Source organism: Oncorhynchus mykiss, chromosome 4 (assembly GCF_013265735.2).
Source record: "Oncorhynchus mykiss isolate Arlee chromosome 4, USDA_OmykA_1.1, whole genome shotgun sequence".
In the NCBI taxonomy this organism is placed as follows: Eukaryota; Metazoa; Chordata; class Actinopteri; order Salmoniformes; family Salmonidae; genus Oncorhynchus; species Oncorhynchus mykiss.
The window spans coordinates 30,240,791-30,263,128 of record NC_048568.1 but is presented as its reverse complement, the minus strand read 5'-3'; the positions used below and the strand labels follow the sequence as shown (position 1 = coordinate 30,263,128).

At 42.3% G+C, this 22,338-nt stretch overlaps 1 protein-coding gene across 1 annotated transcript in view; it reads left to right on the top strand.

Moving 5' to 3' along the window:
* The window catches only part of LOC110522476 (MAM domain-containing glycosylphosphatidylinositol anchor protein 2), a 376,091-nt gene that overhangs the window by 295,101 nt on the left and 58,652 nt on the right, over positions 1 to 22,338 (top strand). Inside the window, exons 12-13 of the mRNA XM_021600903.2 lie at positions 2,864 to 3,041; positions 20,742 to 20,762. Of these exons, the coding sequence (XP_021456578.2) occupies positions 2,864 to 3,041; positions 20,742 to 20,762 (199 nt within the window). The remainder of the gene's footprint in view (positions 1 to 2,863; positions 3,042 to 20,741; positions 20,763 to 22,338) is intronic.

Sequence of the window (22,338 nt, the reverse complement as noted above, 5' to 3'; positions counted from 1 at the left end):
TGATTTAGACAGAAATCACATAGAACCTCAACAATTCTTTAATCAGCGCACAATGAACATCACCAGAGATATCACCAGATCAATGAACGTCACCAGAGATATCACCAGATCAATGAACGCCCTAGAGTCTTAGATAGTGGAGCTCCTGACATTTGTTGATACCACAGGAGTTCGGGGCCATACTCAGGCCCTCAAGAGAAAAAAAGCTGCATTGGCAGACCTGCTGGGTATCCGAGCACATGGGGCACTAGTGAAAATTACATTTCAGGGAATCTCTGAAATGGATTCATCATCCAAATTTTCTTTGGTTTAGAGAAAAAGAATGGACTTCGTTTTTCTGCTTGACATTTTTAGATTTGACAGGGAAGCTGAGAGGTCAAATACACTGTTAACATTTTCTACTGCTAAATTTACAACTTCACTATTACAGTGAAACATTTTGTCCAGGAAGTTGTCTAGTCTCTCTCTCATATATATATATATTCAATTCAAGATGCTTTATTGGCATGGCAAACATATATTAACATTGCCAAATCAAGTGAGGTGTATGTACAGTGGGGAGAGGAAGTATTTGATACACTGCCAATTTTGCAGGTTTCCCTACTTACAAAGCATGTAGAGGTCTGTAATTTTTATCATGGCTACACTTCAACTGTGAGAGACGGAATCTAAAACAAAAGCCAGAAAATCACATTGTATGATTTTTAAGTAATTAATTTGCATTTTATTGCATGACATAAGTATTTGATCACCTACCAACCAGTAAGAATTCCGGCTCTCACAGACCTGTTAGTTCTTCTTTAAGAATCCCTCCTGTTCTCCACTCATTACCTGTATTAACTACACCTATTTGAACTCATTGCCTGTATAAAAGACACCTGTCCACACACTCAATCAAACAGACTCCAACCTCTCCACAATGGCCAAGACCAGAGAGCTGTGTAAGGACATCAGGGATAAAATTGTAGACCTGCACAAGGCTGGGATGGGCTAAAGGTCAATAGGCAAGCAGCTTGGTGAGAAGGCAACAACTGTTGGCGCAATTATTAGAAAATGGAAGAAGTTCAAGATGACGGTCAATCGTCCTCGGTCTGGGGCTCCATGCAAGATCTCACCTCGTGGGGCATCAATGATCATGAGGAAGGTGAGGGATCAGCCCAGAACTACACGGCAGGACCTGATCAATGACCTGAAGAGAGCTGGGACCACAGTCTCAAAGAAAACCATTAGTAACACACTACACCATCATGGATTAAAATCCTGCAGCGCACGCAAGGCCCCCCTGCTCAATCCAGCACATGTCCAGGCCCGTCTGAAGTTTGCCAATGACCATCTGGATGATCCAGAGGAGGAGTGGGAGAAGGTCATGTGGTCTGATGAGACAAAAATTTAGCGTTTTGGTCTAAACTCCACTCGCCGTGTTTGGAGGAAAAATAAGGATGAGTACAACCCCAAGAACACCATCCCAGCTGTGAAGCATGGAGGTGGAAACATCATTCTTTGAGGATGCTTTTCTGCAAAGGGGACAGGACAACTGCACCGTATTGAGGGGAGGATGGATGCGGCCATGTATCGCAAGATCTTTACCAACAACCTCCTTCCCTCAGTAAGAGCATTGAAGATGGGTCGTGGCTGCGTCTTCCAGCATGACAACGACCCAAAACACACTGCCAGGGCAACTAAGGAGTGGCTCCGTAAGAAGCATCTCAAGGTCCTGGGTGGCCTAGCCAGTCTCCAGACCTGAACCCAATAGAAAATCTTTGAAGGGAGCTGAAAGTCTGTATTGCCCAGTGACAGCCCCGAAACCTGAAGGATCTGGAGAAGGTCTGTATGGAGGAGTGGGCCAAAATCTCTGCTGCAGTGTGTGCAAACCTGGTCAAGAACTACAGTAAACGTATGATCTCTGTAATTGCAAACAAAGGTTTCTGTACCAAATATTAAGTTCTGCTTTTCTGATGTATCAAATACTTATGTCATGCAATAAAATGCTAATTAATTACTTAAAAATCATACAATGTGATTTTCTGGATTTTTGTTTTAGATTCCGTCTCTCACAGTTGAAGTGTACCTATGATAAAAATTACAGACCTCGACATGCTTTTTAAGTTGGAAAACCTGAAATATCAGCAGTTTATCAAATACTTGTTCTCCCCACTGTATATATGTATATCTCTCTCTCTCCCTCTCTCACACTCTTGTTCTCTCTAATGTTCAATACCTTCCTATTGAATGCAGGATCCCATCTCTTTGCTTCTTTGTATTCCATACTGGTTCAAAGTCACGTTGCCATTGTCTGACTAGCAGGAGCTGTATGATGGCGATTCAGATTAGATCATCACCTGAAGGCAGGTTCACGGGAGAGCAACATGAAAAGATGTGATGTAAAATTCTCTTTACAGTTGGAGTCTCTTTTAAGGCACGTGCCCGGTCTGTGTGATGTGATGGATAGAGAAACGTTGTGGACTGTGATTAGAGGGAAACTTCAAAGATGACCATGTTTGGTGAGAGGATGTTGATCAGGATGAGAATGGAAAGGCAAGTGTTGAGAATCTACTATAGATTGGTTAGCATCACCTCTGGTCATGCCCCCTGTCGTGTCTTGTAAAGGTTTCTAAACTACATTCATGACATGAGTCTCATTCCTATTACATTTTTCAATCAGGACTTACTCTTCTTCTCCATTCACAAAGGCAACACTGGTTTGAAACACCGAAATGTCACCGGGAGTCTTATTATAGTGTTATTTACTTTCCGTGTGTGTGTTCGTGTGTGTCCGTGTGTGTCCGTGCCTGCGTGCCACTGAATTCATGCGTGTGTTAGTTTCACAAATTCTAACTCTGTTGTAATGTGTCCTCCTGTCCAGATGGGACAACAGCGGTGGTGGGAGCAGGAGATCACTGTGGAAGGAACCATCACCAAGGGAGAGCTGATCACACACAACCTGACAGAGCTTATCAAGCCAGAGGCCTATGAGGTGCGCCTCACCCCAATCACACGCTTCGGAGAGGGGGACTCCACGATCAGGATCATCACCTACAGTGGTGAGTAGACCATTGGATCAGTCTATGTACTGTATGTCTAAGGTTGCACAATTTGGATAAATTTCAGAAAATTCCCAAGTTTTCCAGAAATCCTTGTTGAGGATTCCTGTTTTCCTGCTCATTCCCTCCTGATTCTGGGAATCTTCCAACCGGGATTTCTGGAAAACCTAGATATTTTGGGAACCCTACTGTATATCTAGTTGTTCCTTTTGATTGTGGATGTAATAACATCAGGCATATATTATTAGGGCTGTTGCGGTGACCGTATTACCGCCATACCGGTGGTCATGAAGGCAGTCAAATTCCACGTGACCATTTAGTCACAGTAATTAAGCTCTGATGCTGCTGATAGTCATTAGTAGCCGAGCAAACTTGCTGCCTGGTACTCAGCAACATTTCTATAGGCTATGCAATTGTGTGAGAAAACTGAGTGTATGCCTCTTAAAAAGAGGAGGATCCCATCAGCTATCTATAGCCTAGGCCTACCATATTTATTTCTAAACTTTACTAATATTTAGCACAATGCTAATCTTTACAACTGGAGTATAGCATAACTGGCTGGCTTGAAAATGAACCACAGGAAAATTGTCCTCCATTCTCTATTTAAGTGTAGAGATAAGATGTATTTTCCCCTGTTTCGAGACAGGTGCATGATAATAGTCCATTCTAAGTTAAAACAAATTTCTCACATGTATAATTTAGTATCTGTAAAGACGAGATTAAATCAAGAATAGTCTGATGCGTGACAATATTAGCCTGTCACTTGTGAATGATATATTATCACTTATCGCTTGTGAATGATATATTATCCCTTATCGCTTGTGAATGATGCCCAGCTTAAGGCAAGAAACAATGCCTTTTTTTGTGACTTTTTCGAATCATAGTCACATAGACATATGTTTTGATAAGGTTTGTATCACAACTAAACTGGCGAAATAACTTGTTAAAATGAAGCACATGAATCCGCTTTACAGCGGGTGTAGAGCCTAACTGGCATACATAAACAGCACGTGAGTTTCAAGTTTGGGGAAGATCATTTTCACCATAAAAATGTACCTTTATTTAAAATACATGCATAATCGCATTTGTGGTCATAATGGTGTTTTCCCGCTAATGGAAGATTTGCGCTTTTAGCCTACTGCCGTGTGCACATTGCTGCACTTATAATGTGAAGAAATAGACTAATAGTTTACCAACATTTTAAGCTTAATGTTCTCATCTGTTGCGTCAGCCTCATTGCGTGAAAAAAATGTTTTTGATGCGTGGGTGTATGAAGTGGTTGTATTAATTTGCGATCTATCGTATCCCACAACTGTTGCGGAATATTTATTTTTCTCGCATAGAATAGGTCAACTTTTGTACTATAGGGAATAGTAGATTGACATAGGCGGCAGGTAGCCTAGTGGTTAGAGCTTTGGGCCTGTTGCTGGATGGAATCCCATAGCTGGTAAAAATCTGTCGTTCTACCCCTCAACAAAGCAGTTAACCCACCCCGGTAGGCCGTCATTATAAATATGAATTTGTTCTTAACTGAATTGCCTAGTTAAATAAAAAAGGCTAGTGCTTTTGCTGTTCGTTAGGCCTACTCATCTTGTTGGTTGACGTAAAATAAATGTGGACAGTTCTTTCAATATCTCCAATATGCACCTCGGAATTGGATAAGGATGCTCACTTGCGTCCCCAAGCAGGCAGCACCCAGGAAGATGGTGCATTATGGCCACACAAAGATGATGCCGCCAGGAAATTTGAGGCATTATCAAGTACTTTTAAAATTGTGAATGAGAGACTGACGAAGTGTGTACAGTCTGCACAAAATAACAAAGCAGAGCTCATGCCTTTCAAGCGACGTTTTTCAAATCATCATTAGAGTCACATCATGTAGCCTTTTTCAGGAGCTAGCTTGGCTATGCTAGCTAACCCACAGCAAACCCATTATTGACAGTGAGATACCGGAGCTAGCTTGGCTATCATGAGCATAAGACACAAAGCATCATAACATCTGCCAGTAAATTCAAGATCCCATCTGCAATCTTTGTCAGAATGACAAGACAATGTAATTAAATGCTATATGTATCTGAATGACTACTGGTTAAGTGATGCTCAGGCTATAGTTAGCAGATATCTTTTAGCTAAGCTAGGCTATAGGACCTGTGATTGAGAAGCACTCTGACACTGACTGTGCTGTTAGGTGTCAGACACACTGTGTGCCTGCCTGCGTGCTGCACCCTGAGATGAGCTGCTGCCCGACTTCTGCAGTTTTGAATTATTCAGTTTTACTGCAGCTCATTAGAGCTGTGAGAGGCTGCTTCTGCAGCTCTGAGCAGCTCCTTTCCCTGGTGTGTGTGTGCGTGCGTGCGTGTGTGTGTGTGTATGTGTCTGTCTGTGTGCGTACATGAGTGTGCATGTGACTATACTAATTGCTAATTACAGTAGTGTAGGCCTGGAAATGGGCCAGGGACGGCACCAGCTCCCACTACTACACGCCCACATGCTAGCAAACCAGTGGATAGTCTGTATGCTAGGGATGTCTCACGTGACTGTGAGACTAGCATCGGAAAAATTGTTGTAATTACCATTTTACTGTCATTATCACTCTCATACTGTATAGCATTCTCCAAATGAATAAATATAGAAACTGAGTGATGTAATGACATATGATGTACCTAGTGCAGGGTTCCCCAACTGGTGGCACGCTGGCCGAATTTGGCCCACAGGTGGCTTTATTTGCCCCCCCCCAAGTTTTCTTTTTCCCCCTTTTTTTCTCCCCAATTTTGTGATATCAAATTAGTAGTTACAGTCTTGTCCCATTGCTGCAACTCCCGTACGGACTCGGGAGAGGCAAAGGTTGAGAGCCATGCGTCCTCCGAAACACAACCCTGCCAAGCCGCACTGCTTCTTGACACACTTCCCACTTAACCCAGAAGCCAGACGCACCAATGTGTTGGAGGAAACACCGTACAACTGGCAACCGTGTCAGCGTGCATGCACCCGGCCTGCCACAAGGGGTCGCTAGAGCACGATGGGGCAAGGCCATCCTGGTCGGCCAAACCCCCCTCCTAATCCAGATGACTCTGGGCCAATTGTGCGCCGCCTCATGGGTCTCCCGGTCGCGGCCGGCTGCAACACAGCCCGGGATCAAACCAGGGTCTGTAGTGACGCCTCAAGCACTGCAATGCAGTGCCTTAGACCGTTGCTCCACTCGGGAGGCCCCCCAACCACAGGTTTTCAGAGCAAAAAATAATAATATATATTATATGGGGTTGAATTGTCATTGTTGGACATAAAAGACTGTTAAAACATCAGGGAATCAGGGAATCAGCGCCAAGTGATTTTAAAATTAGGAAATCTGTTCCCAAGTATTCTCACACATAATAGAGACATGTGATCATATACCATTGTAAGGGAGGTTTCAAATGATTATGTTTTAGTAAAATTATATCTGTTCGGGCTTCTTGTGGTCAATTTGCAATCTACAAATGAGGTGTAATTATGTTCTGGACTCCCAACCATGCGCTCAAGAACAAATTTGCCCGCGGCTGAATCTAGTTAATGATCCCTGCCCTAGTGCATCACATCATGTCATCAGCGAGGAGACATGCACAAGAATCTGATTAAAAAAGAGATGTCATTATGTTAGTGTTAATTACAGTGTTATTATACCACCTGAGGTTCACTATTTGATAGGAAATATAATTAGCCCATATGTTTCATAGTGTTTTTGAGTTTGCAGGAAAGTAACATAATGACTATGGAGCAACATTAGATCAATTTCCTGTAGACCAAGATTAAGTTAACTCATCATTGGGTTCTGTGATGATGATGATGATGTAGGCTTACACAGCTTTTTAGGTCTGACAGAATGGCAGGATGAGCAATTCCTCCTTTGTGGGCGAACAGCAGAGGATAGCAGGTTTGCTGAGTTTGTTAGTGAAAACTGCTTAGTGTCCCAAGCTGGCTGTGGTATGAAGAATGGCTGTGTCACCAATCTCCCTCAGATTCTACTGTTGTGACAAAGTCAGCAGCTGTTTGCTGATCCAAATTCAGTATTTGCTTCCCAACAGCCCCTCCAAAACAGACTTAATGTGTAGGTGGCCCCTGCAGTACCTGGTCAGAATACCAGCCAAAGGTGTGTGAGCGTTCTGTCTCCCTGGCATGATCAAACCCTCACTAAATCTGACTGTGAGTATATTCAGCACTGCTGTGTGACCTGTCTATATCCCTCTAGCACAGGTGAAGGGGTCACTGGTAAGCTAGTTGTGTGATTCAGTCCTCTCCTGTCTGTGTCACTGCGTTCAGAGACTGGGCTGAGGCATGCCCTGCAGTTTACAATGCTGCTGTTAAGCTCATCCATTCAGAAGCTCAGAGTGATGGGAGTATAGTCTATCTCACCAATTTGTTTTCTCTTCTCTTCCTCTTACTTTGTTGTCTTTTTAATTTCTCCTCTTCTCTCCTCTTCTGTCCTCTACTCTACTCTCTTATCTTTCCTCTTGTCCTCTTCTGTCCTCTTCTCTCCTCTCTTCTCTTCTGTACTTTTCTCTCCTCTTTTCTCCTCTTCTGTCCTCTTCTCTCCTCTTCTTTTCTCCTCCTCTTTTTCTCTCTTCTCTTTTCTCTTCTCCTGTCCTCTCCTCTCTTTTCCTCTTCTGTCCTATCCTCTCCTCACTTCTTTTCTCATCTCTTCTCTTTTCATCTTCTGTCCTCTTTCCTCTACTCACTTCTCTTTTCTCCTCTCTTTTCTTTTCCTCTTCTCTCCTCTCCTCTCTTCTCTTCTGTCCTCTCCTCTCTTCACTTCTTTTTTCATCTTCTGTCCTCTTCTCTCCTCTCTTTTCCTTTTCTGTACTCTTCTCTCCTCTCTTTTCCTCTTCTGTCCTCTCCTCTGCTCTCTTTTCCTTGCCTCTCTCGATGCAGGAGACAAGCTGGAAATTGAAGCACCGTAATAGCCTGTAATGCATACACAGATAGAATGAGAGAGAAAAACAGAGTGAAAGACAGAAGAAAAGAGAGAGAGAAAGAGAAAACATTTCAAATGAAGGACACAGGGATGTGATCCCAAAGTTATTTCCGTCCTCGAGATTCAAGCAGTGTTTCTGGAATTCACAGTGATTATTCCGGTTGGCAGGTTTGAGCCGTGAACACGCCATCACAGTCTTTAAGAGATGGCCCCTCACCAAGACCAGACCCTTTAAACGTGATTGATATGAATCTTGGAGAGCAAGCGGTGGCCGGGGATTGTAGGTTGTGGGGTTTATGAACGGTCGGGTTGTTCTGGCCTATCGGCACCTTGAGCCTTGCCATTAAACGCTTTGCTTTGTAATACAGTAGCGGACCAGTGGACATGGAAGCCTGCCAAAATGAAGTCACTGTCTCTCTCTCTCTCTGTGTGTGTGTGTGTGTGTGTGTGTGTGTGTGTGTGTGTGTGTGTGTGTGTGTGTGTGTGTGTGTGTGTGTGTGTGTGTGTGTGTGTGTGTGTGTGTGTGTGTGTGTGTGTGTGTGTGTGTGTGTGTGTGTGTGTGTGTGTGTGTGTGTGTGTTAGCCGGACCCTAGTGTGTGTGTGGCTGATAATGAGCTCTCCGTATCAGTCAACATGGTGGATTTGGAACAAGATGCACTGGCAAACCCATCTAGTAGAAACCTAGTCTACCTGTCAGACACATCCAGTAGAGACCTAGTCTCCCTGTCAGACACATCTAGTAGAAACCTAGTCTCCCTGTCAGACACATCTAGTAGAAACCTAGTCTCCCTGGCAGACACATCTAGTAAACATCTAGTCTCCTTGTCAGACACATCTAGTAGAAACCTAGTCTCCCTGTCAGACACATCTAGAAGAAACCTAGTCTCCCTGGCAGACACATCTAGTAAACATCTAGTCTCCTTGTCAGACACATCTAGTAGAAACCTAGTCTCCCTGGCAGACACATCTAGTAAACATCTAGGCTCCCTGTCAGACACATCTAGTCTCCCTCGCAGACACATCTAGTAGACATCTAGTCTCCCTGGCAAACCCATCTAGTAGACATCTAGTCTACCTGGCAGACACATCCAGTAGAGACCTAGTCTCCCTGGCAGACACATCTAGTAAACATCTAGTCTCCCTGGCAGACACATCTAGTAAACATCTAGGCTCCCTGTCAGACACATCTAGTCTCCCTCGCAGACACATCTAGTAGACATCTAGTCTACCTGGCAGACACATCTAGTAGAAACCTAGTCTCCCTGTCAGACACATCTATTAGAAACCTAGTCTCCCTGTCAGACACATCTAGTAGAGACCTAGTCTCCCTGTCAGACACATCTAGTAAACATCTAGTCTCCCTGTCAGACACATCTAGTAGAAACCTAGTCTCCCTGTCAGACACATCTATTAGAAACCTAGTCTCCCTGGCAGACACATCTAGTAGAAACCTAGTCTCCCTGTCAGACACATCTAGTAGAAACCTAGTCTCCCTGTCAGACACATCTAGTAGAGACCTAGTCTCCCTGTCAGACACATCTAGTAGAGACCTAGTCTCCCTGTCAGACACATCTATTAGAAACCTAGTCTCCCTGTCAGACACATCTAGTAGAGACCTAGTCTCCCTGTCAGACACATCTAGTAGAGACCTAGTCTCCCTGTCAGACACATCTAGTAGAGACCTAGTCTCCCTGTCAGACACATCTATTAGAAACCTAGTCTCCCTGTCAGACACATCTAGTAGAAACCTAGTCTCCCTGTCAGACACATCTAGTAGAAACCTAGTCTCCCTGTCAGACACATCTAGTAGAGACCTAGTCTCCCTGTCAGACACATCTATTAGAAACCTAGTCTCCCTGTCAGACACATCTATTAGAAACCTAGTCTCCCTGTAAAACACATCTAGTAAACATCTAGTCTCCCTGTCAGACACATCTATTAGAAACCTAGTCTCCCTGTCAGACACATCTATTAGAAACCTAGTCTCCCTGTCAGACACATCTAGTAGAGACCTAGTCTCCCTGTCAGACACATCTAGTAGAGACCTAGTCTCCCTGTCAGACACATCTAGTAGAGACCTAGTCTCCCTGTCAGACACATCTAGTAGAGACCTAGTCTCCCTGTCAGACACATCTAGTAGAGACCTAGTCTCCCTGTCAGACACATCTAGTAGAGACCTAGTCTCCCTGTCAGACACATCTATTAGAAACCTAGTCTCCCTGTCAGACACATCTATTAGAAACCTAGTCTCCCTGTCAGACACATCTAGTAGAGACCTAGTCTCCCTGTCAGACACATCTATTAGAAACCTAGTCTCCCTGTCAGACACATCTAGTAGAGACCTAGTCTCCCTGTCAGACACATCTATTAGAAACCTAGTCTCCCTGTCAGACACATCTAGTAAACATCTAGTCTCCCTGTCAGACACATCTATTAGAAACCTAGTCTCCCTGTCAGACACATCTAGTAGAGACCTAGTCTCCCTGTCAGACACATCTAGTAGAAACCTAGTCTCCCTGTCAGACACATCTAGTAGAGACCTAGTCTCCCTGTCAGACACATCTATTAGAAACCTAGTCTCCCTGTCAGACACATCTATTAGAAACCTAGTCTCCCTGTCAGACACATCTATTAGAAACCTAGTCTCCCTGTCAGACACATCTATTAGAAACCTAGTCTCCCTGTCAGACACATCTAGTAGAGACCTAGTCTCCCTGTCAGACACATCTATTAGAAACCTAGTATCCCTGTCAGACACATCTAGTAAACATCTAGTCTCCCTGTCAGACACATCTATTAGAAACCTAGTCTCCCTGTCAGACACATCTATTAGAAACCTAGTCTCCCTGTCAGACACATCTATTAGAAACCTAGTCTCCCTGTCAGACACATCTAGTAAACATCTAGTCTACCTGGCAGACACATCTAGTAGAAACCTAGTCTCCCTGTCAGACACATCTAGTAGAAACCTAGTCTCCCTGTCAGACACATCTATTAGAAACCTAGTCTCCCTGTCAGACACATCTATTAGAAACCTAGTCTCCCTGTCAGACACATCTAGTAGACATCTAGTCTACCTGGCAGACACATCTAGTAGAAACCTAGTCTCCCTGTCAGACACATCTAGTAGACATCTAGTCTACCTGGCAGACACATCTAGTAGAAACCTAGTCTCCCTGTCAGACACATCTAGTAAACATCTAGTCTCCCTGTCAGACACATCTAGTAGAGACCTAGTCTCCCTGTCAGACACATCCAGTAGAGACCTAGTCTCCCTGTCAGACACATCTAGTAGAAACCTAGTCTCCCTGTCAGACACATCTATTAGAAACCTAGTCTCCCTGTCAGACACATCTATTAGAAACCTAGTCTCCCTGTCAGACACATCCAGTAGAGACCTAGTCTCCCTGTCAGACACATCTAGTAGAAACCTAGTCTCCCTGTCAGACACATCTAGTAGAAACCTAGTCTCCCTGTCAGACACATCTAGTAGAAACCTAGTCTCCCTGGCAGACACATCTAGTAAACATCTAGTCTCCCTGTCAGACACATCTAGTAGAAACCTAGTCTCCCTGTCAGACACATCTAGTAGAAACCTAGTCTCCCTGGCAGACACATCTAGTAAACATCTAGTCTCCCTGGCAGACACATCTAGTAAACATCTAGTCTCCCTGGCAGACACATCTAGTAGAAACCTAGTCTCCCTGGCAGACACATCTAGTAGAAACCTAGTCTCCCTGGCAGACACATCTAGTAAACATCTAGTCTCCCTGGCAGACACATCTAGTAGAGACCTAGTCTCCCTGGCAGACACATCTAGTAGAAACCTAGTCTCCCTGGCAGACACATCTGGTAGACTTCTAGTCTCCCTAGCAGACACATCTAGTAAACATCTAGTCTCCCTGTCAGACACATCTAGTCTCCCTCGCAGACACATCTAGTCACCCTGGCAGATGCTTTGGAGTATATAATAGTGTTCAAGAGAATTGAGGTTGAATAAAGTGTCTACTGACTCTGTAAAGTTCACGTTTGAAGATGGCATTACTTAGAAGTGTACCTAGAAGTGTACAAGCAGAGAGTACACTCATATACTCTAGTCTAGTCCTAACTGTTACAATTACTCTATCTCTCATCCTCTTTCGTTAATTGAACCATTTGTGTGGGAACAATGGAGAAATGGAGGATCGTTTTAAGTCTTCACAGCTTGCCTGGGAGTTCTTTAGCGCCCACAGTTGACACAGTATGACGCAATTTCCAGTCTATAACATATTCAGTAGGCACCTCAAATGTCTGTACGCTATAGTGAACACAATATCTTTGATGGGCCAGTCATAACTTGTTGTTCAGTAACTGCTACTGCACCTGGACAATCAGACCAAATAATGTTTAAGCATGCTGTGACAATACTTACTGTCAAGTTCGGTCTATTGTCTCTGGTCGTAAAACACAATTACTACACAAAGTAGAAATAAAAATATATTTGTAATGGCACTGCCTGGCATGAAGTGGGTGTGGGTGGGTGTGTCGTGGAGAGGGTAGAGGGGGAAAGATATGACTGACACATTCATTTAGACTAAGACTGTGTGACTCAGAGGCTGCAGGTAAAATATCAGTCAAATGAAATATTTTCATAAGCAAAAGGCCTCAAAAAATGGTAGAGAGAGAGAAATGTGGAAAGAGGGAGAATCAGAGGAGAGAGCGATAGAGGAGGGGAAACAGGAGAGAGAAAGGGAGAAATTGGGAGAGGAAAGAGAAGAAGGGAGGAGAGAGATTCGGCTTGGGAGTACTCACTAGAGAATAAAAGAATAGAACTGTCAGAAAAATCAGCAGCATCTGTTTCCAGGCCCGCGGCTAAAGCATAAAACTATTCTCTAAACCAGAATGGTTGATTCCCCTCTGTGGAGCCTTTTATTTCTCTGCTGCGCTGTGGAACTACACTGTTTGGACATGGGATTCAGTCTCATCGATATGCTTGGAAATATAAAAGAGCCTATAGCAACATCTCCTTAATCTTCTACTCCAAACTGTAGGCACACAGTATGCCAGGGATCATCAACTAGATTCAGCCGTGAGATGATTGTTTTCTTGAGCAGATGGTCGGGGCGCCGTAACATAATAACAAATCATTTGTAGACTGCAAATTGACCAATATTGTTATTATCTTCTATTATTATGTGTCGGAATACTTAGGAACAGATATCGTGAATTAAAATCACTTGGAACTTTATGTCCAACAATGACATTACATTTATTTTATTATTATTGTTACTTTGCTCAGAAAACTTGTGGGGGGGGGGGGGGGGGGGACTTGCGGGCAGCCAGTTGGGGAACCCTGCTGTATGCTTTAAACTATTCAACCTCTCAAGTCAATGTGTTTGAATGAGTGGGACTGCTACAAGGCTGAAACAGTTATTGTACCATTAGAATTGATTTGTGTATGTCCTCGTTATAGGAAATACATCATGGTTGACTGTTGGATTTCTCAATACACAAGCACAAAGACACCAATTTTCAAGCTTCTGCTATTGGCCGGCAGCACCTGTTAGGGCAAACAGACACACCCACAGTGACTCACCTAGAAGTGGTTCCTTTAGAAAGGGGCTGTCAAAATATTGTGGTGACCCTGGCAATTGCAGCACAAAATAGTGTTTTACTGTCTCTGGGTGGACTGTTTAGTCCTGTCCTGCAGTCAATTGACCAAGTCGCCCTCTAGTGGCCTGAAGGGTGGAATATTATTAAAAATATAATTCCATAATTAATAATCATCTGGTGTTTATGTCAAACGGTTTTGTTATATTTCAGTCTTCTGTGATGTATAGAAAGTGTAATATTGGGATGAAAATTCAAAATGTAATACATTTAAACTTTAAACGTCTCAGGTGTCTTCTTTGTTTTAAGACCATAACCATGTGTGTGATGTGTATACTTTAGTTTCAAAGTAGATGTGTTTAAGACTACCAATAATCACTTTGTGACCCTGATTTAGCCAACAGCAGTATTATTAACAAAAGAGGCTTATTCGGTTACTGCAGTGTCTCCTCTATCTGTAGAAAGAGTACATTGAGTGTGTACTGTATAGGAAGTAGCCTATAGGCAGCGTTGGTTCAGGGCTCTTGTCCTTCGTCATGAGGGGAAGTTGCAGAAGTGTCTTGTCTTGCTACAGCCATGCTCAGTCACAATAGAACTTCCTAACAAACCACTGTAAAGAGGGCCTTGGTCAAACAGCCCTTGGACTACAACAAAGAGTATATAGAAGAAGAGTAATATCAATTAGACACTTGCAAGATGATGATGTGTGAAACTTTCCATAAAGGACAAAAATGTCCTTCTTGCTTTCATTCTCTCATCTCCTCTCCTATCTTTTTTTTCTCTCCTCTGCTCTCTTATCTTCCTTTCATCTCCTCATCTCTTCTCTTCTTCTTTCCTTTCCTCTTCTTTCCTCTCCTCTTTCCACTGTCTCTTATTTCCTGTCCTCCTCCTTCCTTTTCTTGTCATGGATTGAGAAACAGCTGTGTTTATAGCTAAAGGACAACAATAAGTCTGAAAAATGGCTCTCTTTTCTTTTATCTCCATGAATCGCCTCTATTTCAGTTTGCCTCAGTGTATAGGAGACCTGGCTGGCCCTTCAGTTCTTAACCAATGTTTTTGTTTTGGGAATGATTTGTTAATACTTCAAATCAAATTTAATCGAGTGGATTAAAATCTATTCCTTCCATGAGTTGCTGCATTCCATAAATCATTGCCGGTAGCTGTAACACAGTTCTGCGGTTAAGCTGAAGTTGCACATCTATTCACGGGGACAGGAATCTAACATTAAAAAGCCCATACATCTTCCTGACAGCTTAAATTGTATTTACTCCACAAAAAATGAGCTGCGGGGCTAACTGGCTTAAATTGAGGGGAAAACACCTCCATACACATACAGTCAAATAGCTAGGTGGCTAACACAGAAAGGTCAAGGGGAATAGCCACCTTGCTAAACCATCGTAAAATTATCAATGAAGAATGTTGATGAAGCCAGGCAGAGGAGTGGCAGGTAGAATGCGCAACGACCCTGACAAGTATTTCAATAAAAGGGACAATCTACTGGATCCTGTTCTGTGAATTATATTTCTGTAACTGGCACAGCCATCTTTTAGTGGAATGTCACCAGTGTTGCTCTAGAATATTAAAGTATTCTTCTCATGTTTATGTAACTGTAGTGATATGATAGACAGGTCACCAGTGTTGCTCTAGAATATTAAAGTATTCTTCTCATGTTTATGTAACTGTAGTGATATGATAGACAGGTCACCAGTGTTTCTCTAGAATATTAAAGTATTATTCTCATGTTTATGTAACTGTAGTGATATGATAGACAGGTCACCAGTGTTTCTCTAGAATATTAAAGTATTCTTCTCATGTTTATGTAACTGTAGTGATATGATAGACAGGTCACCAGTGTTGCTCTAGAATATTAAAGTATTATTCTCATGTTTATGTAACTGTAGTGATATGATAGACAGGTCACCAGTGTTTCTCTAGAATATTAAAGTATTATTCTCATGTTTATGTAACTGTAGTGATATGATAGACAGGTCACCGGTGTAGCTCTAGAATATTGTAATTATAGTTATTAAAATCAAATGCAAGCATACGTTTGTTTTTTTAACAAGGAATAATGAGTAGAAAGGTAAGGTCAGACTGTTTCATCAACTCATTCATTTAGGCTCTCTACAAAGAACTCATTACAGGCCACCATCAGCGCAGAAACCAAAACGACACACTCCTGAAAGACCGGTGGGTTGCCTGATATCATTTACAGGGATGACTTTTCCAGACTACCTGACCAGGGAAAACGCTGAGCCCCAGTATAGTTAGTTATACGAGGCCCTTCGTTTTTCCTCATCACCCCACATGTTCAGGGAAATCTCCTGGGGCCTCATATATAACCGTTGCACACAAACATTTTGAGCACGCCATTTCTGAAAGGTCTGAGCATGTACACAAATATTGAGATTTATAAACTTGGCACATGCCATACATACTCATGTTTCCTGTGGTAAAACTGTGCACATGAACGAGCATTAAAACTCCACCTGGAAAACACCTCCATACACATACAGTCAAATATTTTGCATAAGCTACCGGTCTATTTAGTGTGTTGGCAGAATGTTTTCATATTTAGCAGTCATTTATACTGTTTCTGGAAAAGGACAGTGTCAGTTTCTGAACAAGAAAACAATAGCAAATTGTCGTGGACCTGTCTACAAAATGTTTGAATTTAACAAAGTTTTATATCGACCTTCTCCCCCAACCTAAATTTTATGGACTGGAATATTATGAATTCTGAAAAATTGTAGGGCAGGCTACAAAAAAAGATGCAATTACAATACTTACAGTAGTTAGATGTTTTAATGTATTTGTCATAGTACTACTGATATTCATCACTGCATTGTTGGGAAAGAGCAAGCAAGAAAGGCATTTCACTGTAATTGTGCACATGACAATAAAAACTTGAAACTTGATACATAGGCCAACTTCAAGGTAAAAGATAAGCTGTTAAAATCTGTATACTGGGCTTCTAGGTCCAATTAAATTAGAGCTTCACATGGTCATTTGTTGTATGGCTCCTTTGGGAATATGAACCCATCATGGCCAGAAAAGGTGAGGAATATATTCTGCAATGGTTATGAAATGTCAAATTATTTTAGATGATTCCATAGTTTTTTAGGAATAAGCTTTTCATCATAGCCCCCATTTGCACAAAATACCTACTTGCCAGCTTGCAATTACGGCTGCGGTGGGCTTTACATTTTGACAGCCGGTTATTGTCAAGCAAATAACTGCCAGTCTCACGGTAATTGACCGTTAATTAACATAAACACATTTAGCATGTCCTGGCTTCCATGCATAGCCTATAAGCCACTGGTGCAGACCTTTGGGACATCTACATTTTAAAAAGTCTAATAAATCAATTTAATGTAGCCTACACCATCACAATAAATCCATTATTTATTTTAGATAGGTCTAAAGAAATATGATAAGGAAAAAATATATGGATTTCAGAAGAACAGAATGGCATACTATGAGTTGTCCTTATGTTAGGCCCTGATCTGTCTATGTCATATGGCTGTGGGCTACACTAGTTAATTTAGCAGACAATATTTGCGTAGAATTCTGTGTCATTATTTTATTTTATTTGATAATGTGAAGAATACAATTGAATAAAATAGAAAGGTTATTTTCTCCATACAATTTCTGAGGGAGTGCACACATGTGGCTATTCTGTGTTGAGCATTTAACAGGAAACAGGTCCTCCTATATGCATTTAGAGTTATTAATGCAACTTTAGTTGTGATTAAAATGTTAGGCTGTATGTTTTGATTTTTAATACATTCTAAAGCTGCATGATGCAACTCAAATTATTATTTTTTTTTAAAGTTGCATGAAAGGCATGAGCTCTGCTTAGTTTTTTTGCGCAGGCTGCGCACACTTCATCAGTCTCTCATTCACAATTTGACAAGCACTTGATAATGCCTCGAACTTCCCAGCAGCATCACCCTTGTGTGGCCGTAATACCACCTAAGGAAATCCATGCCTTTTGCAGACAGTGGCCATTGTGCCCTTGGGCTGAATATAATCATTATAATTCCCTTCTCCCAGCTGCGTGCTCCGAAGCGCCTCTCACTCACATGGCTTTCTCAGATATCTCAATTCTTATTAGCCAATGCCTGTCAGTGATTGGGCCCTTCTCAAACCTTAGCTCTGGAGTATGCTACAAATGAAGACGGACACATCGTGGATGCAACTGCGCGCATCCTTCCTATCGAATTCCGAGGCGCAAAGGTAAATGTGAACTGTCCACATTTACCTTTCGTCAGCCAACAAGATGAGTAGGCCAAACAAACAGCAAAAGGACTGGCCAATGTCAATCTACTATCCCACATAGTATAAAAGTTAACCTATTGTATTGGTCAACTTGTCCTTCTGTGTAAAAAAAGGAATACTCCAAACATACTCTGGGACAGTTTGTCACGAGTCCGACCGAGGGTGGTTCCCCTTCCCGGGCGGGTGGCGCTCGGCGGTCGTCGTCACCGGCCTATTAGCTGCCACTGATTGTCTTTGCTCCCCCTCCTTGTATGTTTAGTGGTAGCACCTGTTTATGTATAATTAGTTTGTCTTTATTAGACAGCCGGCCCGCCTGGTTGTTGTGCGGGATTATTTCAGTATAACCTTCGGCTCTGTTGTAGAGGTACGTGTTAGTGCCTGGTCGTGATTTTTCCGTTGTACATTTTGATTCCCTGTGTTTGGGAACGTAACTATTGTGAGCACCCTGTGGTGCGTTGGTGCTATTAAAGACGCACAGCATTGCACTCTCTGTCTCCTGCGTTTGACTCCACACCCACGACACCCGGAGCATTACACAGTTGTGTTATGCGTGAGCATCACAAAATATCTTAAAAGCATTGCGAATGATGAACAGATCAGAATGTTTAGCTTAAAATGTTGATATACTATTAGGCTATTTCTTCACATTATAAGCACAGCAATGCGCACACGACAGTAGGCTATAAGTGTGAATGTTCCAAAATGCTGTGAATTAGCGGGAAAACACCATACTCATAAGTAACCGGGAATGTGATTATGAATGTAATGCTTTTTTTATGGTGAAAATGATGTTCCTCAAACTTGGAACTCAAGCGCTGCCTATGTATGCCAGTTAGGCTCTACACCGGTTCTAAAGCTGATTAATTTGCAGCATTTTAAGAAGTTTTTTGGCCACTTTAGTTGTGATATAAACCTTATCAAAACATATAGGCCTGTGGGCTAGGCTAAGGAGATGTGCGACTATGATTTGAAAAAGTTGCCAAAAAAAGTAATGCGCTGTTTCTTGCCTTAGTGCACGCAAGCTGGGCATCATTATAATAATTCACAAGTGATAGGCTAATATTGTCACCCATCAGACTCTTCTTGATTTAATCTTGTCTTTACATATTATTTATTATATGTGTGAATTTTTTTTATTTTATTTGAAATGGACTATTATCATGCACATGTCTCGGGAACAGGGGCAGTGGGAAAAAATATGTGCGCAACATGAGTTCATGGGTACCCTTGAAAAGTTTGATTTGATTTTCAAATTAATTTGCATTGATGTCAGAGTGATTAGAGGGACAATAGAGCGCTGAGTACCAGGGAGTTAGCAAGTTTGGTAGACTAGTAATGACCATCAGCAGCATCAAAGCTTGGAGAAGCCTAGTTACCGGGACTAAATGGTCACTTGGAATTAGAATGCGGTCATGACTCGTGACCGCCGGTGTGGCGGAAATATTGTCTGTAGATTGCTTTGTATGTTTCTATTTTTAGTTTGGTCAGGGTGTGATGTGGATGGCTATTCTTTCTTTTTCTATGTGTTTGGCCTGGTATGGTTCTCAATCAGAGGCAGCTGTCTATCGTTGTCTCTGATTGAGAGACATACTTAGGTAGCCTGTTTTCCCATTTTGAGTTGTGGGTGATTATTTTTCGTTTCAGTGTTTTCACCATACTGTTTCGGTTTTCCTTTATTCTCTTTGTTCGTTTGTTTTCTGTGTTCAGTGTAATAAATATGACGAACACTTACCACGCTGCATATTGGTCCGATATTTCATACTCCTCGTCAGAAGGAAGAAGAAAACCGTTACAAATATGGTCACCTAACAGCCCTACTAGCAATACAATATTTCATCCACTAGCAGATGGGTGTGCGCATGGTCTAAAGTTTGCAGGGACGTAAGCACATTCTCACATCAAGTAACATTTTTATAAACGCCAACTTTTGCATGAAAACTGGTGCAAGCAAATTTTGGGGTATATTTTGTACGTACGCACGATTTATAAATGAGGGCCCTGGCCCTTGTCAAAACACAACCAACAAAGGCTATTCCTACAAATTAGTGAGATGAAACATTGTGTCTCACATGCCTCAACGTTTATGTAAGGTGCTTGTGAGTGGAAGTTGCCTTTGGTACGGACATCAGTAAGGCAAATTAACGGAATAGTGATCATCTGTTTTATCTAAGATTATTAACAGTCTGGCTGTTCTTAGTAGTCCCAGTCTCACACAATAGATAGCACAGAGGGGGAAGTGTGTGTGTGTGTGTGTGTGTGTGTGTGTGTGTGTGTGTGTGTGTGTGTGTGTGTGTGTGTGTGTGTGTGTGTGTGTGTGTGTGTGTGTGTGTGTGTGTGTGTGTGTGTGTGTGTGTGTGTGTGTGTGTGTGTGTGTGTGTGTGTGTGTGTGTGTGTGTGCGTGTGTGTGTGCACTCATCCGTGTGGACAGATTTGTATCCTCTTTTATTTCAAATGTCTCATTTGTTCTTGGATCCATTCCTATCTTTACTCTGATAATGATTGTCTCTGCTGCACTGGAGATGATTTCTCTATCAGTTATGCCATTTAAAAGTTGATTAAACATTTCCATTTCCAATTCAACTCTATAATTGTACTCTCTGAGAATGTGTCATTAGAAGTTGAGATAATGGCCACCAGGAAACAGAATTCAAAGTTTACCAGCTGCTAATGTTCAATCATTACAAATGTCAGGTTAGAAGGCTGCATAACACTGTTTGTGTGCTGTTTTGGGTGTAACGGTACCTTTTGACATTATGTCCCATTACTCCGCAACACCTCAAGGGCAACACCCAAACCCTTCTATATGAGTAAGCAAACTGCTGTTTAAATGATGGAAGACTATTGTATTGTTTACTAATGACTACCTCGCTTTTGATTTTCAGCTCCCGTCAACCCTCACCTGAGTAAGTAACTGTTTGTTTTGTTTCTCACATCACTTAGCATGTCTCAGAGTATGATGAGGACATTCCCACCCTTAACTAGGCAGAGCTGAGCAGCCCTGCCAGAATCCTGCTGAGTAGTTTTCCTGTAATATACTTTATAACTGTGGGATGGGGGATATCAGTGGAATGTGTGTGTGCGTGTGCGTGTGTGTGTGTGTGCGCATAGTGCTCATTAATGCATTCTATGTGTTCTCTCCAACGTTCTCACATTAATCAGGTCCCATGTAATTTACGGAAAACCTCCACATTAACATCTCCCTACTTCACAAACACTCGCTTGCTAAAGCGTATTGTGTAATTGTGTTGGGTTAGCAGTTAGCACATACAAATATAATCATTTATTACCAGCATCATTATCAAACCCCCTATAGATTATAGATGGCAGCCAATCTTATCTAAACAATATATCTAATCTGCACACCTCTTCACTACTCCCCTACAACCCCCCCTTCCTCCTACTCCTCCTCCTTCCACTTTTCCATCTCCTACTCCTCTATGTCCTCCTACACTCCACTCCACTCCTCCCCTCCCAATCCCCCGTCCATCTCCACTAAGGCTCAGGTCCATGTAGTTTAGCTCACAGTGGATTGACATTAGCAGAGAGATGCTGGGGGCCAGATCCCCATTTAGATCTGCAAATCTGGACACTGGAGGGGAGAGGAGTCAAGAGCTGAGACCCCTCTCTCTGTCTCTGGCTGTCTTAGCTGGGCCACTCTCCTCTGTGAGTGTGTGTGTGTGTGCGCGCCTCTCTCTCTCTCATCTCTCTCTCTCCCCCCTCTCCTCCTCCCCTCCTTTCCACGCCTGCTTCTCCACTACCTGTGTAAAGCCTCTAGTTCCTGCCTCCACCAAGGTCGCCACTTCAAACTGCTTCCAGCTACCTTTTAATAAATCAATGAATATTTATCACAAGGCCCCACGTCCTGAATCTAAATGCTGCTTTTTACCAACTCTTTGAGGACACTTCTGTTTCTAAATGTCTCCTGGTTATATCGTGTTGTTTTCGTATTATATTATTTTATATTACAGTTTGACAACCATATCTCTTTAAGAGAACCGTCGATAGAGACCTACAGGGCCTACAGATGTAGAATCTTAATTTATAATGAATGGACATTTTTGTGGGAGTTAATACATCATTCATAAGGGGAAATCAAGTGTGTGTGTGTGTGTGCGCATGTCTCAGTCACCAGATCTCAACCCAATTGAAAACTTATGGGAGATTCTGGAGCGGCTCCTGGTACAGCGTTTTTCACCACCATCCACAAAATATCCCTCCAGAAGAGTTCCAGACACTTGTAGAATGTCTGCAAAGAGCTGTGTTCGAATACCCATACTAACATACTGTATACTACATACTTAATGAGTATATACACTACATACTATATACTATTTGTTAATTTTAGTATACTGTAAACAAAGTGTATTCTTTCAGTGTACTAGCGCTTTGCCTGTCTACCGAAAATTGATGCTGTTGCTATGCAACTTCTTGCTAGCTTGTTAGCATAACAAATGACCAGCTAGAAATCTTATTTGTATT